The sequence below is a fragment of the Schistocerca nitens genome, chromosome 2 (assembly GCF_023898315.1).
Source record: "Schistocerca nitens isolate TAMUIC-IGC-003100 chromosome 2, iqSchNite1.1, whole genome shotgun sequence".
In the NCBI taxonomy this organism is placed as follows: domain Eukaryota; kingdom Metazoa; phylum Arthropoda; class Insecta; order Orthoptera; family Acrididae; genus Schistocerca; species Schistocerca nitens.
The window spans coordinates 1,025,544,761-1,025,572,320 of NC_064615.1; the positions used below are offsets into that span (position 1 = coordinate 1,025,544,761).

Below are 27,560 nucleotides of genomic sequence, written 5' to 3' on the forward strand. Positions count from 1 at the left end.
GAAATGGATCCAACAAGATTGGTTGAAAAAAGGTACCACTAATCACACCCTAATTTACTGAGTGAAATCAGAATAATAGACTCGAGAGATTTTTTCCGATGAGTTCTGCATCCTACTTATTAGTGTTGATATAAGGTAAAATACAGACGGAAAATACGTCAATAAGAGAGGGAATCGCCTTCGACCAAAGATTAGGAGTAACTTAGAGATGTCTGGCGACAGACAGGTCATTCTAAGGCTCGAATATTAGTTCTGTAATATCAGCAACTACAATTACTAAAATTCTATGGAAACCTAAGAAACAATTATGCCTGCCTGGCAAGGAACTGTTAAAGAAATAACGTAAAACATTTTTTTATGCTTTGTGATAATTTCGTGAAACTAACAGCAGTTCCCAGACCTCTTACTAGCCATTGCAAATATGTGATGTATTTTTCGAAATGGGAGCTGTTTTCAAAACTGCTATGAAACACAACAATCTATACTTTATTTTTAAATTAATGAAGTAAGCAATGTCCTAGAGAATCCTCCGTTAACCATCCTAAGGTGTCATATACAATTACTACTGCTGCATAGGTCTATTAAAATTATTTTGTGTTGAAAGACTCCTTAAAAATTTGTGACAGCTATCGACTGTACGAGTGATATATCTTTGCCATAGCAGAGGCTCTCTGACCCAGGCGGACCTCGGGTAGCATCATGGAGGTAAAAACATGGAGGTAAAAATAAGAGGAGTTGTCATGACGTCACAAACTTGAAGCCAACCCAAGCGAAGATCCGCCATGTTAGCTACCCCAAAACATTCACTTCTGGTGGTTTGATTCCGTGTAGTCATGAAGTGTTTTGATAAAAAAAAAATGCCGGCTTGCGTCGCTTACAGGTGTACTAATCGTTCTGATTCTAGTCTAAAGTTTCAAAAATCACATTTCATTCGTAAGTGGACTTATTTAAGCGCTATTTTCATATATATACTTGAAATTCTGATGCACTGTAAAGTTTTACAGTATGGTTTTATTTCTGTGATTTGACTTTAGATTTCCTATCAATACAACGTGGAAAGCTCTCTGGAGGTGAGCAATGCACTTGGTTTTCGTTGTTTGGTTATTCCCAAGTAACTGAAGAGTCCTGGGAAGAAATATCCTGGAAATGGGGACTAATGTTTTAAAATGCAATAATTTAATATAAAAGTAATGTAACTACATGTAGTTAATTAAATCTTCAGTAAAATGTGTGGTACACCTGTTATAGTGATTAAATTATGAGTACTTAAAGGGTTACATATTTGTCAAAGCAAAGTTCCCTATCTAAGTCCAGGCTTAGATCATTACATTAATCATTGTGTAGTCGTCTTACCCTGTAAATTGCTATTACTTGCCACACTGAATGTCATTTGGTAGGTACAATTTAAAAACAAAGCAGCTGTGTAAACTACAATTGGCCTGACAATCTTAATTTCAGTTCTTTTCCTTCGTAATTTAACGAATCTTTCACTTTGTTGACATGATAGCTGGCTTGTTTAACTCATCCCAGCATACATCCACGGGACACCAATGGAAATAGGGTAAGTTTCTTGCAAACTTGAACATTTAAAATTTTCATTTGACTTCAAAATGCAACGAATATAAATCGGTTCCTCTAAACTATCAATCATTGCTTTTGGAGTTCTGCCTTTATCAATTATAGACACAAACACAATGAAAGTGAATGGAAATGGATTGCGAAAGCACGCTTTTCATAGCACATACTTCTCTTCTCGGTTATTCGAAGTGTATAAACGAGAAGGAACTACAGTACTGAGACCAGAAGCGTCATATTTTAGTGTCGTTTACTGTATCGAATACGCATTCAAGACAAGGAAAACGTTTGAAGTTGCGTTACTTATGCTGTGTTGTTCACTAAAACAGTGTAACGTTTACTATATAAAACAAATATCGCGTGCACACGACAGAAATAACGAACAAGAAGCAATTGTAAACACTCGTCTGCTAATGTTTTGGGGGATCCAAAATGGCGGCAGGCACCGCCCACTGACTTCAAAACAACGTACAGCCTGTAGCGCCATCTCCCCTTATTCTACCTCTGTTTTGTGCCGCCGACGGTGTACGACTGTAAATATTCACGCATAATAAAATTGTGTTCATGTATTTTGGTGTGTTATTTAATGATCGCCACCGCTCCGCGTATCAGGAATAGCCACACATTGAAGCTAAGGCATATTGCACACAATGCACAATGGAGAGTTGAAAAAATAAAGTGCACATAATAAAAAAAGAAAAACGCTGTGTGGCTAGTTCCTGAAGCTCTGCTAACATCTGAACGGAGAATATTGTCGATCAGTATTAGACCTCACACATTCAGTACGTATTGACAATACTGATAATATTTTGAGTTCCATCAACACTGTTCATCAATATTTCTAGGATTGACATTACGTCAATACGCCCCCGCAGACTGTCAGTTTATTGACAATGTTACTGAATGTGTGAGCCCTCTCTGATCTCGAATGTCGTGTTGGCTTCATGGAGGTATTCTTACCTCCATGGTAGCATTCATCTCACGCTAGCTGAGGAGAGCCCTACGTCATAGTGACATAACGCTACGTCATCGTGACGTAAATAAACCTATATCGACTTCATGAGTACCTGTATCGATCTTTGCAGTTAGAGGTTGCACGGTAACGTGAAAGCTAAATGTGATATGTTCAGCCCAGTTGAATTACTTATGAAGCTGGAATCCCAACAGTTTCGGATGTTATTGTGTGTTTCTTGAACATAATGAATGTCTGAACGAAGGAACCATAACGAAAGAAAAAAAGAAACGCTTACAGTCTTTTTTTAAATCCGTGAATCGTCCAGAAATCACGTGGAAAAAACGTGAAATAATTAATTATTAAGCTGTAATCCAAAGAATTTTGGATGTTATTGATTATTTCATGAGTATAACGAAAGTAAAAAAAAGCTTGTAGTCATTTTTTGAAAAATCCCATGAATTGTGCATGATTGTGTCGACAGAAACGTGAAATAATTAATTATTAAGCTCTAATCCCAAGAATGTAGGATGTTATTGTATGTTACATGAATATAGCGAATATCTGAACGAAGGAGCCATAACCACAACGAAAATAAAAAAGCGAGCAGTCATTAAAAAAGCCAATTAATTCTGCATAAATCATGTGGACAGACAAGTGAAATAGGGAGAAATTAAAGTGTTTCGTATTTTTATATAAGCCAATGGATTGTACATAACTCTTCCGGGCAGAAACGTTAAACCGAGAAATTAATGTGGTTCCAAAGATAATTCGGAATGTTTCTGGAGTTTTAATTTTGCATTCATTCTTTATACGCTGTATACTGTGAAAAAACAATGATATTTCGTCTATAATTGTTACTCACATTTTAATATGTAAGCAGTATCAACTATAAAAAAAGTAAGTCTCCTAGTAGTTGCCAAATGATGTTGGAACACTGGCTGTCACAATGGGTGAACGACTTGACAAAATAGCCACAAAAGCCCACAGTTTTAGCAGCAGTAAGCTATGTTTCATATGCGATGGTGGAATACTGTGTTTGTTTATTCTCTCAATAGACTTGGTATTAATTTTGGGGGTGTTTGGCATGATTACTATAGCTATTTCCATATTGCCTAAGAGTCATACAAAAAGTAGCTGAAAATGGCAACAGCACGCACAGCTTTCAGTTGCTTAAAATTCTGGTAAATGTAACTTGGATGTCTGTTTTTTCACAGTATACAACATATGAAGAAAAATAATGGCATGTGTTATAACAGGTCAGTACATTCTATTCATCAGCAATAACTTGTTTCTGAAGAGCAAAAGTGTCTGTGCTGATCTACAGCATAAAGGCAAAATTAAAATTCCAGCAATATTCCGAATTATATTTGGAACCACATTAATTTCTCAGTTTAACGTATCTGCCCAGAAGAATTATGCACAACTTATTGGCTTTTATAAAAATACGAAACACTTTAATTTCTCTCTATTTCACGTTTCTATCCGCATGATTTATGCACAATTAATGGGATTTTTTTTAATGACTAGACGCTATTTTTGACTTTTGTTATTGTTTTGGTTCCTTCGTTCAGACATTCATTACATCAAGAAACACACAATAACATCGAAAACTGTTGAGATTACAGCTTAACAAGTAATTCAACTGGGATGAGCATACCACACAACTGCTGTCATTTCGTTTGTATATGTGTATTTACATTTAGCTTCCACGTTACCGTGCAACCTCTGTGGTACAACCACAGTCTAACATAACAGTCGCGACACTTTGCCTCGATTTTGTTGCCTACAGCGCCCCAAGCGGCCGGTAAGTTGAACTGTGAGTTCGGCGCGATCGTGAAAGCGAATAGTGATTGTTTATTTTTATTTATAGAATGGTTTTTACCATCGGGAGCGTTTGTAGTGCAATACACTGCAGCAGCAACAGGAAGAAGACACCACAGCTGTCTTTTTTAGGTTTCCTAAAGATCCTGAGAGGTATATACCATCATGATACTAAACTGTATCGTCAGGATTCACTTGCAAACTATATGTGTATAAATGATGAATGTTTCGTTTTAGGAGCAGAAAATGACTAGTTAATAGCAGACGAGAAGACCTTATGAAGAAAGACCCAGTTTACCTATATAATAATATTAGGTTTTGTTCGCTACATTTCGAACAAAACCAGTTCATGAACAAAGACAATATCAAACTCGTGTGGAATGCAGTACCCATACTTTTTGACATTCCAAATAAGCCACCTCAACTGACGACGAAGAGGAAACTGCCACAAAGATTCGACAGTGCTACGACACAGAAGCAGCCAGTTCACCTCTCCATGTATCAGTGTCAGATTCGTGTGAATCATCAACGCAGACCTGCTTTGACGATGGAGTGGGCAGATTAAGTGCAGCTGTTCGTGTCTTACAAAAGCGTGTAAAGTGTCAGAATGTGCAGATCGCTAGACTTCGAGCGAAACTATTACGGGACAAGGAAAGTGCCTACAGACAGATTGTTTGAAAATTATTCAAATATTTGGTTTTTCGTGAAATGTAATGTAATGAGCTCATTATAATGTTTTCAGCGTATTTCTCCCACTATTTGGCAGTTGCTTGTCCCACTTAGAATAATGTTAAGATGAACGTTGTACTTGTGGCAACAGGCGACAATGACAAACACAGTAGGCCTAGAGAACGATAAACGAGCTGTCGATCGCTTTTGCATGTAGAGATACATGTCTGTGCTTCTTACATGTGAATCTGTGTGTTTATATTCTTTTGATATCAACGTGGTAAGCTGCAATCATGTCCAATGTCACAAGTGTTTCTTCACGAATGTGTTCTAGCTTGCCACTCTATTCATGGTTTTTGTCCATACTTGCGCATATTTTAGAATTATTTTCAGAAACATATGTGCCTTCTGATACTACACAAGCTCTTGGGGGCAAGAAAATAACTCGAATAATTCGGAAATTACGTAGGAAATGGATGTAAACAAACATTATGCTTACGACGCGTCTGACGTTCACCTTACCTGCCGCTTGGAGCGCTAGTGTCGCTCCATCTGTCAAGCGGCAACAAGTTTTACAGCAGTGAGTGTCGCGACTGTTATTTTAGACTGTGGGTACAACCACAGTCTAACATAACAGTCGCGACACTCACTGCTGTAAAAGTAGTTGCCGTTTGACAGATGGAGCGACACTAGCGCTCAGAGCGGCAGGTAGGGTGAACGTCAGACGCGTCGTAAGCATAATGTTTGTTTGCATCCATTTCGTACGTAATTTCCGAATTATTCGACTTAGTTTCTTGCCTCCAAGAGTTTCTGTAGTATCAGAAGGCATAAATGTTTCTAAAAATGATTCTAAAATAAGCGCAAGTATGGACAAAAACCATGAATAGAGTGGCAAACTACAACACATTCGTGAAGAAACACTTGTGACATTGGACAGAATTGCAGCTTACCACGTTGATATCAAAAGAATATAAACATACAGATTCACATGTAAGAAGCACAGACATGTACCTCTACATGCAAAAGCGATGGACAGCTCGTTTATCGTTCTGTAGGCGTGCTGTGTTTGTCATTGTCACTTGTTGCCACGACCTTCATCTTTATATTATTCTAAGTGGGACAATCAACTGACGAACAGTGGGAGAAATATGCTGAAAACATTATAATGAACTGATTACATTACATTTCACGAAAAACCAAATATTTGAATAATTTTCAAACAATCTGTCTGTATTCACTTTCCTTGTCCCATAATAGTTTCGCTCGAAGTCTAGCGATCTGCAATTCTGACACTTCACATGCTTTTGTAAGACACGAACAGCTGCACTTAATCTAACCACTTCATCGTCAAAGCAGGTCTTGTGTTAATGATTCTCACGAATCTGGCACTAATACATAGAGAGTTGAACTGGCTGCTTCTGTGTCATAGGACTGTTTTACAGCTTTAGATTGACTGTCGTATCTTTGTGGCAGTTTCTTCTTCATCGTCAGTTGAGGTGGCTTATTTGGAATGTCAAACAGTGTGGGTACTGCATTCCACACGAGTTTGTTATTGTCTGCGTTCATGAACTGGTTTTGTTCGAAATGTAGCGAACAAAACCTAATATTATTATACAGGTAAACCGGGTCTTTGTTCATAAGGTCTTCTCGTCTGCTATTAACTAGCCATTTTTATGCTCCTAAAACGAAACATTCATGATTTATACACATACATTTGCAAATGAATCCTGACGATACAGTTTAGTAACATGATGGTATATGCCTCTCAGGATCCTTAGGAAACCTAAAAAAGACAGCTGTGGTGTCTTCTTCCTATTGCTGCTGCAATATATTGCGCTACAAACGCTCCCGATGGTAAAAACCATTGTATAAATCAAAATAAACAATCACTATTCGCTTTCGCGATCGCGCCGAACTCACAGTTCAACCTACCGGCCGCTTGGAGCGCTGCTGGCGCTGAAGGCAACAAAATCGAGGCGAAGTGTCGCGACTGTTATACTAGACTGTGGTACAACTGCAAAGATCGATATACGTACGCATGAAGTCGATTTAGGTTTATTTATGCCATGATGACGTAGCGGGCACGTCACTATGATGCAGAGCTCTCCTCACCTAGCCTGAGATGAATGCTACGCAATGTATTTTAGGTCAGGGAAATCAGCACTCGTGTTTTCATGACCAACTAAAAATGGAAAATCATGTTACAGATAGCAGGATTTTTTAGCTATTGATTTTTCATTTAGAGCTATGTTGGGTGTAATTAATTATTCTCCCTGTTTACACACACAGTCTGTCTCTGACATAGTGCGTCACATCTTTGCGTTGAAGTGACAGTTGTTGCTTACAATGTGTGAATAATGTAAACAAGCTATGGCAGATCTGAAAAGGGATCTCGACGAGTATCTCTTAAGAAATGACAAATCACAGACAAAGTTTAGTATCCCTGCTGTTTTTCCAGCAACGTCGGTTGGTAGGTGGTTTAAGAGATCGGGCGAAAATGACGAAGCACCAGATGGATGGTTTGCAGAAACACAGAAAGATTGCTGTCCACGTATGGTTAGTATAGTATAATTTTCCCTATAATTCGTAATGAACACCTGAAAGAAGCGGCATTTCGTTTTAAAGCCTCCTAACTGCGTGTGCAGCGTGACCAATTTATCACTATAGAAATTGATCATAAATATTGACGCTTGCTATGAAAAACTAGTGTACCTTCATAAATGAGCTACAATGTTCATGAAACTTGGGGTACATATTACGTATTGAGTAAGTTCCTGATTCAGTTTCGTATCTGCTTTCAGGGCCGGATTCAGAGAATCACAGGATTTTGTTTTTGCCTCGGAATGGGTTGCCTCTGTTTCATCCTTGCTGCTATGTATACACCTGTTCTGCTCTTGAAAGCAAGAAAATTCGCACTCCTGTACACATTAGGCAGCTTATTTGTAATTAGCAGGTATTGTATGACCTTATTTAGCTTGTATTTAGTTAGAATTTCATTAAAGTGTGTAACATAATTGTAGTAAATAAGTGGGAGGTAGCCAATACAGCTCTCAGACCAAAAGCATACAGTGAAGGAACAGTATTAGTCTGCAATCATTATTTGTCACTATCATATGTACGATGTTGTATGAATTCTGTGGGTATGATTATAATAGAATCACGGAGATTAGATTTTGTTATTGTTCTGATGGTGTTACTTATGTTTAGTAAGCTACATTGGCTTGATGTTTTACACACCTGAATACAATGTGTGTAAATGAAACTGGCCATGAGTAAACCTTTTAGTTCAATAACGCTTATCTCGGACATTACATTCCTTGAATGGTGGAAGTATCCCTTCTGTGCTGGGATTGAGTTGTACAAACTGTGTTTGCCTTGATGCTGTGTGTGTGGTTCTGTGTAAACATTACCAATTAGTTTCATGTTTGTGCTAAATAATACTATTAACAGATATGTACATTTGAATTGAATTTCTCATTGTTTTTCCCTGCTATGGTAGCCCCGTTGTTTCTTGCTGCTGGTTGGTTGGTTGGTTTGGGGAAGGAGACCAGACAGCGTGGTCATCTCTTGCTGTTGTTTAAAGGAATTTGTTACAATAGTTCGCACAAAGATTTGGTATGAAGTAAGGGGTGTAGCAAACAATATCACTGTATTATGGGAAGTTTGGTGTCAAATGTGAAGTAGATTGTATCTGTTATATTTTTCTTGGGAATTAATAACCACTTCAGCTCTATTTAGTCCTTTATTATTGAATCACTACCAGTTTCATGGCACTAATAGCCACATCTTCAAGTGAACGTATGACACCTGAAGATTTTGGCTTTTAGTGCCATGAAATTGGTAGTGATCCAATAATAAAGGACTAAATATAGCTGAAGTGGATACCAACACCTAAGACGATTATTACCATAGCAGTGGTTGCGCTACCTACATGTCTGCCTTTTACATTTTTGTTTTTGCCAGTTTGTTTCAGATATCTTTGTGATTTTATTAAAAATTTGTTTCATTCTTTTGTGGTATAATAATTGTGTTTGTTGTTGGTTGGTCGACTGGTCGCTTGGTCGTCACATGTGTTGTTGTATATAATGATGTGTAAAGTTTATTTAGAGTTATTGTCATTATGGGGCCCATTATTAGTAATATAGTAGAGTCAGAAAAAGAATGTCCCTGACAGCTGGCAGTGCTCTTGCCAGGTTTAAACTGTGAAGCACAAATGACTGTAGGCAAAAACAGTAGGCCTAATCGTCTATAGAGCTGCTACAACACTGAAGTGATGCGATAGAGATATACACAAAATCTCTTTACAAGGTAGGTTCAGGTAGAAGCGTGGAGCAGACATGAAAAGTCCTTTGGAACTGTCAGGTATCTTCTTTTGCTGACTCGACTACAGCGTCATTCATTGTCTGATTCCCTTCCTCTGGCGCTGATTCAGAGAGAGGGGTAAATATTTACTTCCACAGTTTCAATAAACCATTTTGATGATGTGTTATATAGTGACAAATGGAATTGGCTGATTGTTTAGAAGCACCATGTGAAATGTCTTTGCACTGTAATCACAGAATTACACTTTGCAAACTTGAAAACACAAAATTATTTCTGTTGCGGAGTAGTCATTTTAAACATTTGACAGTTACCAAGCAAGACAGAAGACAACTGACATCTATCAGCTATTAATGTAAACTAGACTATATATTTGTTTCTCCAGTAACCAAGCCGAGACACAGCAATCGAGAGTTTAGACAAAATAATACTTTGTAATATGTGTATTCTTTTTGAAACACCCTGTAGAGTGGCAAGTCATTAATATATATTAAAAACGATAAGGGACCAAGACTGAACCTTATGGGACCTCATTCTTGGTACCTCCCCCACTGGAGAAATCTGCTGATTTTTGGCACATCATGCAAACTGTTTATTTCGGCCCTCTGTACTCTTCCAGTTACGTAAATATGAATTTAACCAATTGTGTACTGTCCCACCCATACCGGAATACTTAAGCTTATGTAGAAGAATTCCATGATTTGCGCAATCAAGAGCCTTTGACAGATCACAGAAAACACCAGCTAGTGATATTTTGTTAATCACAGCATTTGATATATGATCAGTGAAAGCATATACAGCATTTTCTGTTGTAAAGCCTTTCTGGAAATCAAATTATGATTTTGTTAGTACTTCATTTTTACAAATGTGTAAATCTACTCTTGAATACATTACCTCTTCAAGAATTTTGGACAAAGCAGTAAGAAGTGCGGTTGGGTGGTAGCTGTTGCCATCAGCCGTATCCCCATTTTTAGGCAATGGTTTAACAATAGCATATTTCAATCTCTCAGAAAAACTGCTCTGTTTCAGTGAGCTATTACACATGTGACTGAGAATCCTACTTATCTGTTGGGAACAAACCTTTAGTACTTTGTTGAAGATGCCATCAATTCTATGAAAGCTTTTACATTTCATTGAGTTTATTATTTTCCTATCTTTAGAAGGAGAGACAGGCAGAATTTTGATTTTATCAAACTACATTGGTATTGTCTCTTCCACATACAGCTTTGCCTTTTGCTATGAACATGTGGATCCTATTTTCTCCACAACATCTAAAAAATGATTATATTAAAAATATTTTCAACCTTTGACTTCTTGTTAATTAACTTTTCCTTCAGTTTGATGGTAATAAAGTCTTCTTGTGCTCTTGGTTGCTGTTTTTCTTTTCTGCGATATTTCAAATTGTTTCAATTTTTTATCAGAGTTGCTAATCTCAGATATAATACACACACTTCTAGACTTTTATTAATAACTTTCCGTAATATCTTACAGTATTTTTTATAATATTTGACTGTTTATGGGTCATTGTTCTTTTTTGCTATTAGATACATTTCCCCATTACAGTTATAAGATATTTTTATCCCTTCAGTGAACTTATATGCTCTGTTAGAATTATATTTACTATTTTCATAGAGAAACTGTTTTGAAAAATACTCACAAATGTCATGAAACAAGTTATATTTTAAATTAGTGTCAGGTTCCTGGCACAACTCATCCCAATCTAACTGCTGCAAGCTTTCCCTAAAATTTGAAATTGTTCAATTGTTAATTGAACACACCATTTTGGAGGACTGTTTTGCATTACTGTCTGGAGCAATATCATATACTGTAATTATGTGTGCATCATTATCAGAAAGACTATTCTTGACAGGATAAATGTTTATTGGATTAAATTTAATCTTGGTCTAGGAAAATATCATCCATCAGTGTGCTGCTTTCCTTTACTATCCAAATAAGAAAATCAGTAGCTGATGTCAAATTGAATGAACTGAGTAGTACTTCAGTATCATTATTGCTGTCAAACCCTTTCAGAAAATGTACATTGAAATCCCCACATGTAATAATTTCCTTCCCTCTGTCTGACAGGTAGGAATCAAAAATTTTCAAGAATAGTTGAAAATTTTCCATTAGAAACCTCTGCAAAGTTACAATTATAAAATTGCCATTATTTGGTTAAAGCTCAGGGGCACATTCTTTTATATGTTGCTCTACAGAAAATTTTTAGTTTCTAAGTTTTTCACACTATGTTAACCCTTAAAATATATGGCAACTCTTTTCCGTATTGTGTCTACTTATGTACGCTGAAAGCTTATATCCACTTACATTTAGCTTTTCCATATCTGTGACTACGCGATTTTTTAACAGACAAAGCACTTCTATTGCATTATCTGTTTCTAAATCTTACAGACAAACAAGAAATTCATCTACCTTGCTTCTCAATCTCCTGATATTCTTTCCTTTCCTACTGAGATGCAACCCATGCCTAGTGAAATCCAACCTAGTAAAAGCATCAACAGGAATCAAACCCATGTCTGACCCAGCAGCTGCCTGAAGCAGCCGAACCAACTCCATATTGACCCTCCTTACAGAGCTGTTCAGCTTGGGCTGATCATGCTGCATGGAAGCAAGCACCAACCCAACATATGTATGGTTCATTGCGGAAGCTATTTTTATATTTATTCCCTCGTGAAGTTTGTTGTAAATAATCAACTACAGTTCAAAATGAGCAGTTATGCAGTTATGTACATAATCACAATGACAGAAGGAAAAATACATTCATTACTCCTCATTAACATTGACTTTCGCACAAAGACAGGTGCACAGTGGTGCAACAAAAATTTTTGATCACTTACCCAGTTATATAAAAGGGTCAGTCCATAGGAAGTGGCCCAGTGATGGTTGCTTAACCATTTTTAAATATTTTAGTGTGTTTATATGTGATTGCCCTATATTTGAGAAGTTCAAAACAGTTTTTTAAAATAATTTATCTTGCACCTTTACTGGTTGGTGGCCATTTTTATTTGTAGGCGCGTGACGCTTTTTCAGTCGGGAGAGATTAGCGAAAATTTGAATATGGGTCAATCCAGACGAAGTGGTCCAATAAAAATTAAGTTGGTTGCTTGACCACTTTTAAATATTTTAATTTTTTTTATATGTGATTACCCTATAATTGAGAAGTTCAGAACAGTTAAAAAAAAAAAAAAGGGTTACCTTTCACCTTTACCGAATGGCGTCCATTTTTGTTTGTAAGCACGCAACGATGTTTCAGTTTAGAGGCGTTAGCAAAAATATGAATATCTCTGCACTGGGTAAGTTACAACCTTGCAATTGACATGATTGTAAGTTACAACCTTGCAATTGACATGATTGTTTTTCTAAAAAGTGTCCTCTACAACATTGTCTATTACACAAAATACCCTAAATTCAAAAATAACCAGTCAAAATGACCTCCAATGTTTGGTATCCAAATTTTCAAAAATCCACTTTTTAGGCCCAAAAACAACAAACAAGGAGTGATTTATGAGTGTGTCTTTTTTCCTATAGTTAGATATAATACACTACTAGCCCCATATAGAGCAAGAACACTTACAAATGTTTCCTTAATTTTTTTATGAATTTTTTAAACTTGAAAATTATCATTTTTTGTGAAGTTTCGGCTTAGTTTGATATCTGACTGTGAACAAAGATATGAATTTATGAAAATGGGGAAATAATTCAGATTACTCTACCACTGATCTTATAGCTGTTGCCTATTTGAATGGTTTATTGTTTCATTGTAATAACATTTAATTGTGAATATATTTAGTTAACACTCTCACCCAATATTCATTTAGTTTATTTATTTTTAATAATGCAACCCCCCCAGTTGCTGTGGTAAGTTCAAGCACTGAAAGTTTCCTTAAAACATTTTTCATTGGTATCCAAACTTTCTCACTAGTAGATTTATTGAATGATGTTCTTGGGCCAGCAGGGTGGTAAAAATGCACAAAAACATCATTGTTTTCCAAACTTTATTCTTTCAACCTCTGCAAGCCACCACTGTACATCATACACACATGCCATTATGTCGTTCAACGTTAAAGACAGAGATGTAATTTTACTGACACAATGATCCTCATAAATATCGATTTCTGATGTTACATAGCATTGAACTAAGTTTTCTGCAATACCAAGGAATTTGTGGAAATGCCTTGTTCCTTTTATTGCTGTACTGTTTTCAAATCTGGTTGAAGTGTTGTTTTCATATGCAGAACTACTTCTTCTTTCTTGATAAGAAAACAGGTAATGCCTTTAATATTATCCTTGCAAAAAAACATACATGTCCTATATCCTTGTAAAAAGAGATCTGCGAATGAATAAAGCAGCTACTACTACTACTTCTACTACTACATGTCCTGTACTGTGAGAGTTTGGTCTTTGTAGGCTGGCTTTACTTACTTCAAGTTTTGTTGTACCTCCTACTCCATCACATGCATTTTTACCATGACAAGATGCAAAAAAGTGCCATTCAGCCTCCAACCCAAACTCTACTTTGTGGTTGCACATATCTGAAAAATGCTTTTTGTTCTTATACTGACTATCACTTCCATCTGTAAAGTATATCAGCTTCTCAACCTTGGGAAAATTTTCTTTTATGTAATTTATTACATACTTTTGAAACACATATACAGCCAAAGTGTTGTGCTCCAAGTAGTTGCTTAGAATGCAAATTGAAGAACTGCAAACTTCATCTTTCTCATTTTTAAAGTAGAGAATAAATAGATACACTGTTGCCTGGTCATTGACCCAGTGGTACCCTTGTATTGCATCCTGAATCACAAATGTAAAATTTTCTGCATATCAGCTAGCACTATGCATTCAGTTTCATAAAGTCATGCTTTTTCGTCCTTCAAAAACTTACTTTGGATTTTAGAAACATAGTGGGGCGTTTTGAGTTTTTGGAAGTTATCAATTAAAGATTTCAAGTACCCTTCCTGAGATTTAACCACTGTTATCATTTCTGCCCTTTCAGTTGTGACCCACTGTTTGAAGGTAATACTATCTGGCATTTCCTCATCATATTTGTGAAACAATTCAATAATGGTTTCCTTACTAGGGCATTTATTACGCAAACTCATCACGCAGTCATAACTGTTAAGTGTCACAGGCCATTATATCTAGCAACTCTTTGTAGTTAAGATCACTGAGTTTTGAACCCGCAATCGTCAGTTTGACATTTTGATTATATAAACAAACACACGGGGTGGTGAGACTTGATCAGTGGGGAGACTTGTTCCTCCCATTACTTTGGCCATTTTGGGGAATTAATAATTTTTTTTTTTTTTTTGCATCAGTGTTTCTTGCCATCCACTTTCCATTGTTGTAATTTGCATCTGTGAGTTTAACTGTTGTTGCTGTCCAGTAAGAGGGAAAGAAAGATTTTTCACTGAATTAACTTTTATTTTGGAAAGTGAATCCAATTATTTTTACATATTAATTCTGTAGGAAATAATGCTGGTAACTGTTTCCCATAAAAGTCCATACTTTAAGGCATATAGTATAACTGAAAGTGAATGCTAATTGTAGGTTAGGGAGCATTCAGAAGCAATTTTGCTTACTTGTGTCTTATGGGGAGACTTGATCCTCAAGAACTTGGTGACACTTGATCCACATATCAAGTGTCCCTGTTCAAATGTTTCCCAAAGATTTAATTGTTTTCCTGGTATCACATTATTGTAAAACATACAACACCCAACAAATGATATTATATAGGCATTTTATTGTAATATAATGCATTGAATTATACAATATGGGTGAAAATGAAACTTAGGTCTAATAAACTAAAACAAAAAGTATCATAATTTTGCTTTATATTGCAGAACTATGGGTCTTACATATAAAAGGAAAGAGGGAGTCAAAGCTAGGAAAAAAATTGACTCTAGAAGTATGGAACTTGCAGTAATGGCGTGCTTTGGGGGAAAAAGTTTTCGAGGAGCATCAAAAGAATTTCAAGTCCCACTAATGACCTTAAAACGTTATGTTGGGAAGCAGTTAAGTCAAGATACTGAAATGTTTTATTCTTCTACATACAAGTCTCAGGTGTTTTCAGCTGAGGAGGAAAATTCTTTATCTGAATACTTGAAAACGGCAAGCAAATTACACCATGGCATGAGTGCAAAAAGTGTGCGTGCATTTGCATATCAATTTTCTTCTGAAAATAAAAAGAAAATTCCTGAAAATTGGAAGAAAGAGGGCAGAGCTGGAAATGACTGGTTCAGAGGTTTCATGAGAAGGCATCCTGAACTCTCTCTTCGTACACCAAAGGAACCAGTATTAGCAGAGGAAGCAGCTTTAATAAACACAATGTTAGACAGTTTTTTGATAATCTTCGCCAGATTATCGCTAGGGAAGTTCTTGGACCAGAATCTATTTGGAACATAGATGAAACGGGTCTTACTACAGTCCACAAATCAGGAAAAATAGTGGCTGTAAGAGGAGAGAAACAGGTAGGAAAAGTGACTTTTGCCGAGAGAGGTGAACTTGTGACAGCATGTTGTGCAATAAATGCTATAGGAGGCCACATCCCACCTTTCATGATCTTTCCACGTGTGAACTGGCAGGATAGGATGCTGCATGGAGCTCCTCCTGGAACCAGTGGTTCCACTCATTCCAGCGGTTGGATGACAGCTGTTAATTTTGTTTTGTTTTTAGAACATTTTCATAAATATGTAAAATGGAGTGCTCAACACAAAGCACTGATCATCATGGACAATCATAATAGTCATATTAGTTTGGAATCCTTACATTTTGCAAAAGAAAATGGAATTACTCTCTTGACAATTCCTCCCCATACATCCCATAAAATACAACCCCATGATAGGTCAGTGTATGGTCCACTGAAGGCATATTACAATTCTGCTGCAGGAGACTGGATGACAGCGCATCCAGGGAAAACTATCTGTATCTATGATCTCTCCGAGATTTTTGGTAGAGCTTTCCCTAAAGCTTTTACACTCGGCAACGTGATTAGTGGTTTTCAGGTTTCAGGCATATGGCCATTTAACTCTGATATATTTACAGATGATGAATTTTTGTCTGCATATACAACAAACCACTTACAATCTGTGGAAGTTTGTGATTCTCCAAAAGAGTTTGTTTCAGTATCAACACCTTCATCTTCCAGAATTAGACCTAGCCCTATTGGATACAGATCCTTTGAAGATATCAGACCACACCCTAAGGCAGCAGCTCACACTACAACTAGATGAGGAAGAAAACGAGCATGTACCGCAATCCTAACAAACACTCTGATAAAAGATAAACTTGAGGAAGAACTCAGAGCAAGAAATGCACGAAGACTGAAACCTGTGGGAAGACCTAAGAGGCTGAACTTTGAAAACAAGAAACAAACAAATAAGCCGAAAGTAGAAACTTTTGAAAGTGAAGAACTGTCTCCATGTGAGTTTGATAATGACTTGGAGAATTTGAGTAACAGTGATTCTGATGAAATTTTGAATGATGGACCAGGCACTGGAAAATGGATCATTGCTACCTTCCAAACAAAGAAAACTGAAAAACATTATGTGGGAAAGATTGTCAATGTTCCTGACGAAGAGAATTTCACTATAAAATGTGCAAGAAAAATAGAGGGCCAACGGTTCAAGTGGCCAGAAACTGAAGACACATGTAACATTGAAAGGAACCAAATTGTATGAGTCATTCCATCTTCAGCATTTTCTTCAAAGAATGACAGAGTTACCTGTTTCATGTTTAACAGTGTCAAATTTCAGGGCTTTAATATTCAATAATTTGTATGTTTGTCTATAATTTCATCATGTTAAATACTTCAAACACAGGCAACCATTATTGACTTTCTCAAGAAGTATACTTGTTTTTTCTTTGTGTGAATGTGCTTTATCTCATATATGATCTTGGATACACTAAACATGCTAATTCTAATTTTTTGACAGTAATTTAAACTATTTAAAATATACATTTGATAACTTAGTGACTTTTTTTATGATCTCATAACATGTTTTGTAGGCTACAGATTACACTTCAAGCAATGACTCTAGAGATCATGAATGAATTTGTTTTCTAAAGTTATTATGTGAGTTTCTTTTGTTAGTAAACCTCAGTTCCTCTTATTAATCTTATAGACAAAATAAAATTTGGTTTGAATAATGAATAAATTGTTTTATTTACCACAATAAAGTGGCGGATCAAGTCTCCCCGTAAAAGGGATCAAGTGTCCCACATATGGTGAGACTTGATCCATTCTGCATGGCTTTAGTTTTTAATTTTTTATGATGATGGTAAATGGCAAAGGATTGAATTAAAAATAGGGACAGAAAGAGTTAAAACTGACTATGTATTACACATTTTAGTTCTTTTCTGATGTTTATACCTACCGCTTATGTAAAAAAGGCATCAAGTCTCACCACTCTCCACCGGTGTGTTTCCCTGAGGATCCAGTCAAAATACACCACTTCGGGTGAAGGTCACAAAATTTTGACCTTCCAATTTTGCATTAAGGATGATAATTTTTGAAGCTACATAAAGTTCATTTAAATTTGACAGTACTAGTCTTTCTGCTTTGTTACTTTAACTCAATTTATAACAACTCTTTTGCTACCTTTGCAACCTGGGCACATTCTACTGTTTTCATCATCTTCAAAAAAACTGCTGGATCTTTTTAATTGTTTCTTCACTTATACCTACTCCTTTCTTCTTTACTACAACTGGAAGAATGCCTTGCTCTTTCATTAATTTTCGTGTTAGTTTATCCAAACAATGAGAATGTAGAATTCATGAACTATTTTTGCTATTGACCATGAGTCAGGAAGCAAACTTAAGATTTTAACTTTTTGATCATTATAATGATAAAATTTTCGGCAAATCTGTCAGTCACATTCAGAATTTTTCAATGATTTGGTCTCAAAACAACTATGCATGAAACGCCAAATCTGACTGCACACAAGACCATAACTGGTTATACGGAAAAGAAATTAGGTATTAGGTTACCATCAAAGTGAGGGCTGTTCAATAAGTAATGCAACACATTTTTTTCCATGGCCAATTTCAGCTGAAAAAAAAAAAATGGAATTTGCTGTGGGACATGTGAAATATTCCTGCTTCATCCCCATAGTGCATGAAGCTCCAATAGGTACTGTATATAGCCTTCAAAACGGTGTCTTTAATGGAGGTGCAGTCCAAGCAGGGTGCTGTCATTGAGTTTCTTTTGATGGAAAAGTAGAATATTGCAGGTACTTATAGGTGCTTGGAGAAGTCTACGGAGACCTGACACTGAACTAAAGCATGGTGAGTTGTTGGGTGATGTGTGTGTCACCATAGCAACAAGGTTGCACAAACCTGCCCTGTCTCCCACATGCTGGCCAGCCTCACATATTTGTAACTCCTGTAATGTTGGAACATGCAGACACGCTTATTCAAGTAGATCAGTGGATCACAGTTGAACACCTGGCTGCACAACTGGGCGTCTCTGTTGGTACTGCTGACACACTCGTCCACAATTTGGGGTACACAAAGGTGTATGCCCACTGTTTTCCTCACTGCCTGACAGAAAATCATAAAGAGCCGAATTGCGTGCATGGTGCAGGCTGACTGTGACAGTTTTTGTCGAACATTGTCACAGGTGATGAAATATGAATTTATCACTTCGAACCGGTAACAAAACAAAATCCATGAAGTGGTATCACACCACCTCTCCACCGAAGAAAAAGTTCAAAACCACACCCTCAGCCAGTAAAATCATGACGACAGTCTTTTGTGACTCAGAAGGGGTTATTCTGTATGATGTTCTCCCTCATAGTGTAACAATCATTTCTGAAATGTTTTGTGCTACCTTCACTTAAGAAATGAATCCAGCATGTTTGTCACCACAAAAATATAAATGCTCCTTCTCCATGACAGCACAAGGTCTCACGCAAGTTTGCGCATCCATGAGGAACTTGCAAAACTTCATTGGATTGTTCCTCCTCATCCACCCTACAGCCTGGATCTCACACCTTCCGACTTCCATCTGTTTGGCCCAATGAAGGATGCACTCCACAGGAAGCAGTATGTGGATGGTGGGGAGGTAATTGATGCAACAAGATGTTGGCCCTGACATTGACTTGTACAATGTTGCCATGTGAACATACAGACCCTCCCAGCAGAATGGTATAAGCAGTCACATTGAACAGAGATTATGTTGAAATATAGGGTTTTGTAGCCAAAAGAGTGGGGAATAATATGGTGTGTTAGAATCCTGAATAAAAACAACCTACCTTCAGAAAAAAAAGTGTTGCTTTACTTTCTTAACATCGCCCGTATTTGTGCCAACCATCAGGAAACCAATACATTTTAAAATTGCTGACTAGAATAAAATACAGGACAATAGAAAATCAAATTACAGAGGTAGGGACTGAAAAATGGTTTTGCTTCTAAAAAAAAGTAATGGGTCTGTACAAAGAGTTCTGAGTTCGTGCTTAGCAATAAAAGGGAGAAAAATTAAACCAAATATAGCATTTGTGGCTCCAGAGAATGCATAAGCAGTGGGATGTGAAATACACTGTCCAAAACCATCTCAAGAATGGAGACAGCCAAAAACTAAACACGTAATCTGGAGTGTCTACATATACCACGTGAGGATAACAAATGTGGGAAATCAAGGAAGACAGTTTAATTTTTTCCACTTTTGTGTAACCCATATACCCAAGAGCAAGACTGTATGGACAGTAAGCGAAGATCTCCGAAAACTGTTGGATGGAACTGATAGCCTAGTTAGACAAAATAAAGCAAGGAGGGAAGTGGTAATGAGCAGTATTAAAGAAGATGGCCACATGCTTGCCATCAGAATTGAAGATGACACAGACAGAATAGGAAGAAAATTACTGTAAAAAGCAGTGTGAACCAAGAAGGCTTGAGAGATCAGAAATGGATAGTGACAGTATCAGGTATGGGCATAAACTTATACCTGTAGTTGACCACCAGACTCACCTACAGATGTAAAAAAACTTTTAAGTAAAACACACGTTCACTAGGACACAAGTTCCCCAATTATACTGTTATCATTAGAGGAGACTAATCATCCAACAATAATTATTAAATGCTTTCTCTGAAAGCTATATAGAACAGATAAGCTGGGAAACCCACTTATGATGAAAGTATATTGGATGTAATGACAACAAATAGACCTGACCTCTTTTAGGATATCCACATTGCAACTGATATCAGTGAAGCAACAACAATTACCAAAGTACGAAGGGCAACTAAAACAAGTAGAAGGATTTATATGATCAGCAAACCAGATAAAGAGGTAGTAGTGCCATATCTCAATTAGGAACTCGAAACACTTAGCTATGGAGAACAACATATATAACTGTGGCTCAATGTTAAAACCATGCATGTGATAGATATGAGCCTAGTAGAAGGATCCTCTGTGGTATAGTGGAAGATCCTCTGTGGTATACAGTCACTATAAAGAAGTGTCTAAAGAAACTGAGATTGCTGCATGATAGTTGCAAAAAAAGCATCACTATAGCTAATGAGGTAATGAAACATTTGTGGCTGTCGAAAGGGCAACACATGAAACCTTCAGTCACTACTGTAGCAGAAAATTATTGAAAGTTCTCTCACAAAATCAAAAAAAACTTGCATCATATGTAAACACTGTTAGTAGCACCTAAGTTGGTGTCCAGTCAATCATGGATTAGACAGGAACTGAAATTTATGATAGAAAATAAGCAGAAATATTTTGTTTGTAAATAAAAAAGCCTTCTTTGCTGCAGCAAGAGAAGGGGTTTTTTATTTACAAAACACACATTTCTGTGCTTGCTGTGGAGGATGGCTATGCTAACAAACTCATTAAAAGCAGAAATGCTTAGTTCTGTTTCCAAAAGTTCCTTCATACACTAAAATCCAGGAATTTTACCCCCCCCCCCCCCCCAATTCAGCACTCAGGCCACTGCAAAGATGATATAGATATTAGTGCCAGCGGTGTTGAGAAACAACTGAAATTGCTAAAAATCAAACAAAGGTCCATGGCCCAGTGGAATCCCTACCAGCTTCTATACTAACTTTGCAGCTGAGTTATCGTCTTTCTTAAAAATAATCTACTCCTGTAAATCCCTTGAATAAAAAACCATCACAGTGGTTGGAAGAAAACACAGGTCACACCTGTCTTCAAAAAGAGTAGCGGAAGTGATTGACAAAACTGCTGTCCAAAATCCTTGACATTTATTTGTTGTCAACTTAGAACACAGTCTAAGCTCAAATATAACGAGGTATTGTGAACAGAATGATGCCAACCTGTGTGGATTCTGGACCATCAGTTGTGTTAGATCCAACTTGTACTTTTCACATGTGACATCTTGAAAGCCATGGCTCAAGACAGTCAGGTAGATCATATCAGATATTAAGTGAAATTTGTGACTGGGTTGGTAAGAGGGACACAACTTCTGAGCTTGGATGGAGAGTTATCAACAACTGTGTAAGTAACTTCAGAGGTGTCCACGAGGAAATGTTTTTGGCACCTTGTTGTTCTTATTGTGTATTAATGGCCTTGCAGAAACTATTAAAAGTAACCTTAGACTTTTTGCTGATAATACAGTGATCTCGGCTGAAGTAATGTCCGAAAAATCTGTATAAATATTCAGTTGTATGTTGACAAGATTTCATAGTGGTGCAAAGATTGGCTGGCAACATGTGTTAAATGTTCAGAAGTGTAAAATTCTGGTCTTCATAAAATAACAGAACATAGGATCCGATGATCAAAAGATTGATGACTCATAACTGGAAACTGTCAACTCGTACAAATAACTGGGTGTAACAATTTGTAGGGATGTGAAATGGAATGATCACAGATTCAGTGATAGTAAAGTAGGTGACAGACTTCCGTTCATTGATAGAATACTAAATGCAGTCAGTCTACAAAGGAGATTGCTTACAAAAGATTCAAGTGTCATATTCTAGAATATTACTCAATTATGTGGGAGTCAAAGCAAATAGGACTAACAGTAGTATTGAATGTATACAGAGGAAGGTAGCACGAATATTCACGGGTTTGTTGACCCATGGGAGAGCATCATGGAGATGCTGAAGAAACTGAACTGGCAGACTAGCTCAAAAAAGCCTACTTACAAAGTTTCAATAATCACCTATGTGAGAGATTGCAAAGACAAGATTAGACTAATTATAGTGCTCTCAGAAGTGTTTAAGCAATCTTTCTTCCTGCACACCTTATGAGAATGGAATGGGAAGAAGCTCTAATAACTGGTACAAGGATAAGTACCCTTCTGCCATGCACTTCACAGTAGTTTGTGGAGTATGGCTGCAGATGTAGTTGAGTCTCGCAGTTGCGTTCTTGCTTCCCAAGCATGTGGTCCCAGGTTCGATTCCCAGCGGGGTCAGGGATTTTCACCTGCCTCGAGATGACTGGGAGTTGGTGTTGTCCTCATCATTCCTGAAAGTGGCGAGATTGGACAGAGCAAAGGTTGGGAATTTGTACAGGCACTGATAACTGCGCAGTTGAGTGCCCCACAAACCAATAATCATCCAGATGTAGTTGAAAGCTTTCTCATTTAAAAGAAGTTTACTGAAATTAAATATGATGTGCAGTTCAGGTAGTTTTCCAATGTGAGGACATACTAGAATGAGTTCTGTGGAAAACTAATTCCAGTCATAAGGTTGATTAGTATTTTCTTTCTACCACCTGATACTTATAGCCATGGAAGAGATAGAATGTTGAGGAATAAAACCGGTTGAGGGACTTGTGAAAGTAAATATGAAAGACAACTTGCTGGCTTATAGGGTGTCCACAATAACTGTAATTCATGTGTTTTGCAACACTAATAATGAATCATTTTATGAAGGGTAAAGAAACTCCCTGAATGATGATTTTTTTTGCGTTGGATGAAGAAAGTCCCAGAATATTGTTGTTGTTGTTGTTGTCTTCAGTCCTGAGACTGGTTTGAGTCAGCTCTCCATGCTACTCTATCCTGTGCAAGTTTCTTCATCTCCCAGTACTTACTGCAACCTACATCCTTCTGAATCTGCTTAGTGTATTCATCTCTTGGTCTCCCTCTACGATTTTTACCCTCCACGCTGCCCTCCAATGCTAAATTTGTGATCCCTTGATGCCTCAGAACGTGTCCTACCAACTGGTCCCTTCTTCTTGTCAAGTTGTGCCACAAACTCCTCTTCTCCCCAATTCTATTCAGTACCTCCTCATTAGTTATGTGATCTACCCATCTAATCTTCAGCATTCTTCTGTAGCACCACATTTCAAAAGCTTCTATGCTCTTCTTGTCCAAACTATTTATCGTCCATGTTTCACTTCCATACATGGCTACACTCCATACAAATACTTTCAGAAACGACTCCCTGACACTTAAATCTATACTCGATGTTAACAAATTTCTCTTCATCAGAAACGCTTTCCTTGCCATTGCCAGTATACATTTTATATCCTCTCTACTTTGACCATCATCAGTTATTTTGCTCCCCAAATAGCCAAACTCCTTTACTACTTTAAGTGTCTCATTTCCTAATCTAATTCCCTCAGCATCACCCGACTTAATTCGACTACATTCCATTATCCTTGTTTTGCTTTTGTTGATGTTCATCTTATATCCTCCTTTCAAGACACTGTCCATTCCGTTCAACTGCTCTTCCAAGTCCTTTGCTGTCTCTGACAGAATTACAATGTCATTGGCGAACCTCAACGTTTTTATTTCTTCTCCATGGACTTTAATACCTACTCCGAATTTTTCTTTTGTTTCCTTTACTGCTTGCTCAATATACAGATTGAATAACATCGGGGACAGGCTACAACCCGGTCTCACTCCCTTCCCAAGCACTGCTTCCCTTTCATGTCCCTCGACTCTTATAACTGCCATCTGGTTTCTGTCCAAATTGAAAATAGCCTTTCGCTCCCTGTATTTTACCCCTGCCACCTTTAGAATTTGAAAGAGAGTATTCCAGTCAACATTGTCAAAAGCTTTCTCTTAGACTACAAATGCTAGAAATGTAGCTCTGCCTTTCCTCAATCTATTTTCTAAGATAAGTCGTAGGGTCAGTATTGCCTCATGTGTTCCAACATTTCTGCAGAATCCATACTGAACTTCGCAGAGGTCGGCTTCTGCCAGTTTTTCCATTCGTCTGTAAGGAATTCGCCTTAGTATTTTGCAGCTGTGACTTATTGAACTGATAGTTCAGTAATTTTCACATCTGTCAACACCTGCTTTCTTTGGGATTGGAATTATTATATTCTTCATGAAGTCTGAGGGTATTTCACCTGTCTCATACATCTTGCTCACCAGATGGTAGAGTTTTGTCAGGACTGGTTCTCCCAAGGCCGTCAGTAGTTCCAGTGGAATGTTGTTTACTCCCGGGGCCTTGTTTCGACTCAGGTCTTTCAGTGCTTTGTCAAACTCTTCACGCAGTATCGTATCTCCCATTTCATCTTCATCTACATCCATTTCCATAATATTGTCCTGAAGTACATTGCCCTTGTATGGACCCTCTATATACTCCTTCCACTTTTCTGCTTTCCCTTCTTTGCTTAGAACTGGGTTTCCATCTGAGCTCTTGATATTCATACAAGTGGCTCTCTTTTCTCCAAAGGTCTCTTTAATTTTCCTGTAGGCAGTATCTATCTTACTACCACTAGTGAGATAAGCCTCTACATCCTTACATTTGTCCCCTAGCCATCCCTGCTTAGTCATTTTGCACTTCCTGTCGATCTCATTTTTGAGACGTTTGTATTCCCTTTTGTCTGCTTCATTTATTGCGTTTTTATATTTTCTCCTTTCATCAATTAAATTCAATATTTCTTCTGTTACCCAAGGATTTCCACTAGCCCTCGTCTTTTTACCTACTTGATCCTCTGCTGCCTTCACTACTTCATCCCTCAAAGCTAACCATTCTTCTTCTACTGTACTTCTTTCCCCCATTCCTGTCAATTGTTCCCTTAGGCTCTCCCTGAAACTCTTTACAACCTCTCGTTCTTTCAGTTTATCCAGTCTCATCTCCTTAAATTCCCACCTTTTTGCAGTTTCTTCAGTTTCAATCTACAGTTCATAACCAATAGGTTGTGGTCAGAATCCACATCTGCCCCTGGAAATGTCTTACAATTTAAAACCTGGTTTCTAAATCTCTTGTCTTACCATTATATAATCTATCTGATACCTTCTAGTATCTCCAGGATTCTTCCCTGTATACAAACTTCTTTTATGATTCTTGAACCAAGTGTTAGCTATGATTAATGTATGCTCTGTGCAAAATTCTACAAGGCGGCTTCCTCTTTCATTCCTTACCCCCAATCCATAGTCACCCACCATGTTTCCTTCTCTCCCTTTTCCTACTCTCGAATTCCAGTCACCCATGACTATTAAATTTTCGTCTCCCTTCACTACCTGAATAATTTCTTTTATCTCATCATACATTTCATCAATTTCTTCATCATCTGCAGAGCTAGTTGGCATATAAACTTGTACTACTGTAGTAGGCATGGGCTTCGTGTCTATCTTGGCCACAATAATGCGTTCACTATGCTGTTGGTAGTAGCATACCCGCACTCCTATTTTTTTATTCATTACTAAACCTACTCCTGCAACTTCACTAATTCCCACTATATCTAACTTCAACCTATCCATTTCCCTTTTTAAATTTTCTAACCTACCTGCCCGATTAAGGGATCTGACATTCCGCTTTCCGATCCGTAGAAAGCCAGTTTTCTTTCTCCTGATAACGGCGCCCTCTTGAGTAGTCCCTGCCCGGAGATCCGAATGGGAGACTATTTTACCTCCGGAATATTTTACCCAAGAGGGCACCATCATTTGACCATACAGTAAAGCTGCATGCCCTCGGGAAAAATTACGGCTGTAGTTTCCCTTTGCTTTCAGCCGTTCGCAGTACCAGCACAGCAAGGCCGTTTTGGTTAGTGTTGCAAGGCCAGATCAGTCAATCATCCAGACTGTTGCCCCCGCAACTACTGAAAAGGCTGCTGCCCCTCTTCAGGAACCACACGTTTGTCTGGCCTCTCAACAGATACACCTCCATTGTGGTTGCACCTACGGTACGGCCATCTGTATCGCTGAGACACGCAAGCCTCCCCACCAAAGGCAAGGTCCATGGTTCATGATTCAGAATGTTATAGCATTAAATAATGCTGGTAGCAAAGAAAAGGCATACATAGAATGAATTTTTATACATTTTTTGGCTGCAACCTGTGTTACATAAACCAGTTTCCATCATACAGTCCCAAGAACTCTTATCTTCTGGAATGGCATCAGGTTTTTAAATTTCCAATAAAAATTGTATTTCTATACTTTCAAAAGTAAATTTTTTAAATGTGTTGTTATTAAGTTGAATTATAACAAGTTTTTGGTACAGTATACCTGTACAGTTCTATTTATTGCAGCAGCAGCAGTAGTAGTACATTTCCATCATACTAATTATAGAACTCTTTACATTTCAGCTTTTCATTTCTCTGGGGTCCTCTACATCACCTGCGGCATTTGTGTTCAAGGGAACGATTACCTTTTACCTCTGTCTACTTTGGTACTTTATTTGCAACACTATATTTTGCACTGCATGTTCAGAGCACACCATTCACTGTGCTTTGTGCTGCGTGTCAGATTGTTGCACTTCTATGGTTCCTCTTCAGTTACATACCTGGTGGTCAGTCTGGTATCATGTTTTTTACGAGGCTTTGCTCTTCTACTGTCTCAAGCACTGTCTCCAAAACACTCCCAGTTTGATGAATGTCTTTTGAATGAAGTGGAGAACATGTTAAGAAAGTTCTTGTGAATGTAAATCATTTATACTTAACTGACAGTGCCTATTACCAAAGCAAAGGAATGTATTTATTTAAATGATATTAACAACATATAATTTTTTAATAAAATCATGATGTGATCTATTTTTTTATGAATGAGTGGCGCATGTACGTATATTGTAAGAAGTGAAATCACTGATAAATAAATATATATTTCTTAGAAGTTACTGAATATTTATTTTCTTTTAATTGCAAGTTAATTTGGAATAATTAGTTTTTTTCCATGAAAGATTTCAATATAGTGTGTGTGGAACGTGTGTGAGAGAATATTTTGTTGAGAATTAATGAGCATTGTACAGCACACAAATTTCATTAACAGCAACTCCAAAAAAAGTTGTCATTCATAATAAGTAATGTTATTTCTTTGGGAGTTAAAAATAAAATAAGAAGCAGTAGTGT

At 37.3% G+C, this 27,560-nt stretch overlaps 1 protein-coding gene across 1 annotated transcript; it reads left to right on the forward strand.

Annotated features, from left to right (window-relative positions):
* The first annotated feature begins 7,136 nt into the window (after nt 1–7,136).
* LOC126234772 (uncharacterized) lies at nt 7,137–27,328 on the forward strand. Its single transcript, XM_049943522.1, has 3 exons — nt 7,137–7,576; nt 7,822–7,973; nt 26,802–27,328. The coding sequence occupies exons 1-3, from the start codon at nt 7,391–7,393 to the stop codon at nt 27,082–27,084; spliced, it is 621 nt and encodes a 206-aa protein (XP_049799479.1). The 5' UTR covers nt 7,137–7,390; the 3' UTR covers nt 27,085–27,328.
* Nucleotides 27,329–27,560: the final 232 nt, after the last annotated feature.

Bases quoted from the DNA above. Each gene is read 5' to 3' on its own strand.
- LOC126234772 (XM_049943522.1), top strand. From the start codon at position 7,391: ATGGCAGATCTGAAAAGGGATCTCGACGAGTATCTCTTAAGAAATGAC. The intron at 7,577-7,821 runs GTTAGTATAGTA...ATCTGCTTTCAG, and splicing joins AAGATTGCTGTCCACGTATG to GGCCGGATTCAGAGAATCAC. The intron at 7,974-26,801 runs GTATTGTATGAC...TTTACATTTCAG, and splicing joins AGCTTATTTGTAATTAGCAG to CTTTTCATTTCTCTGGGGTC.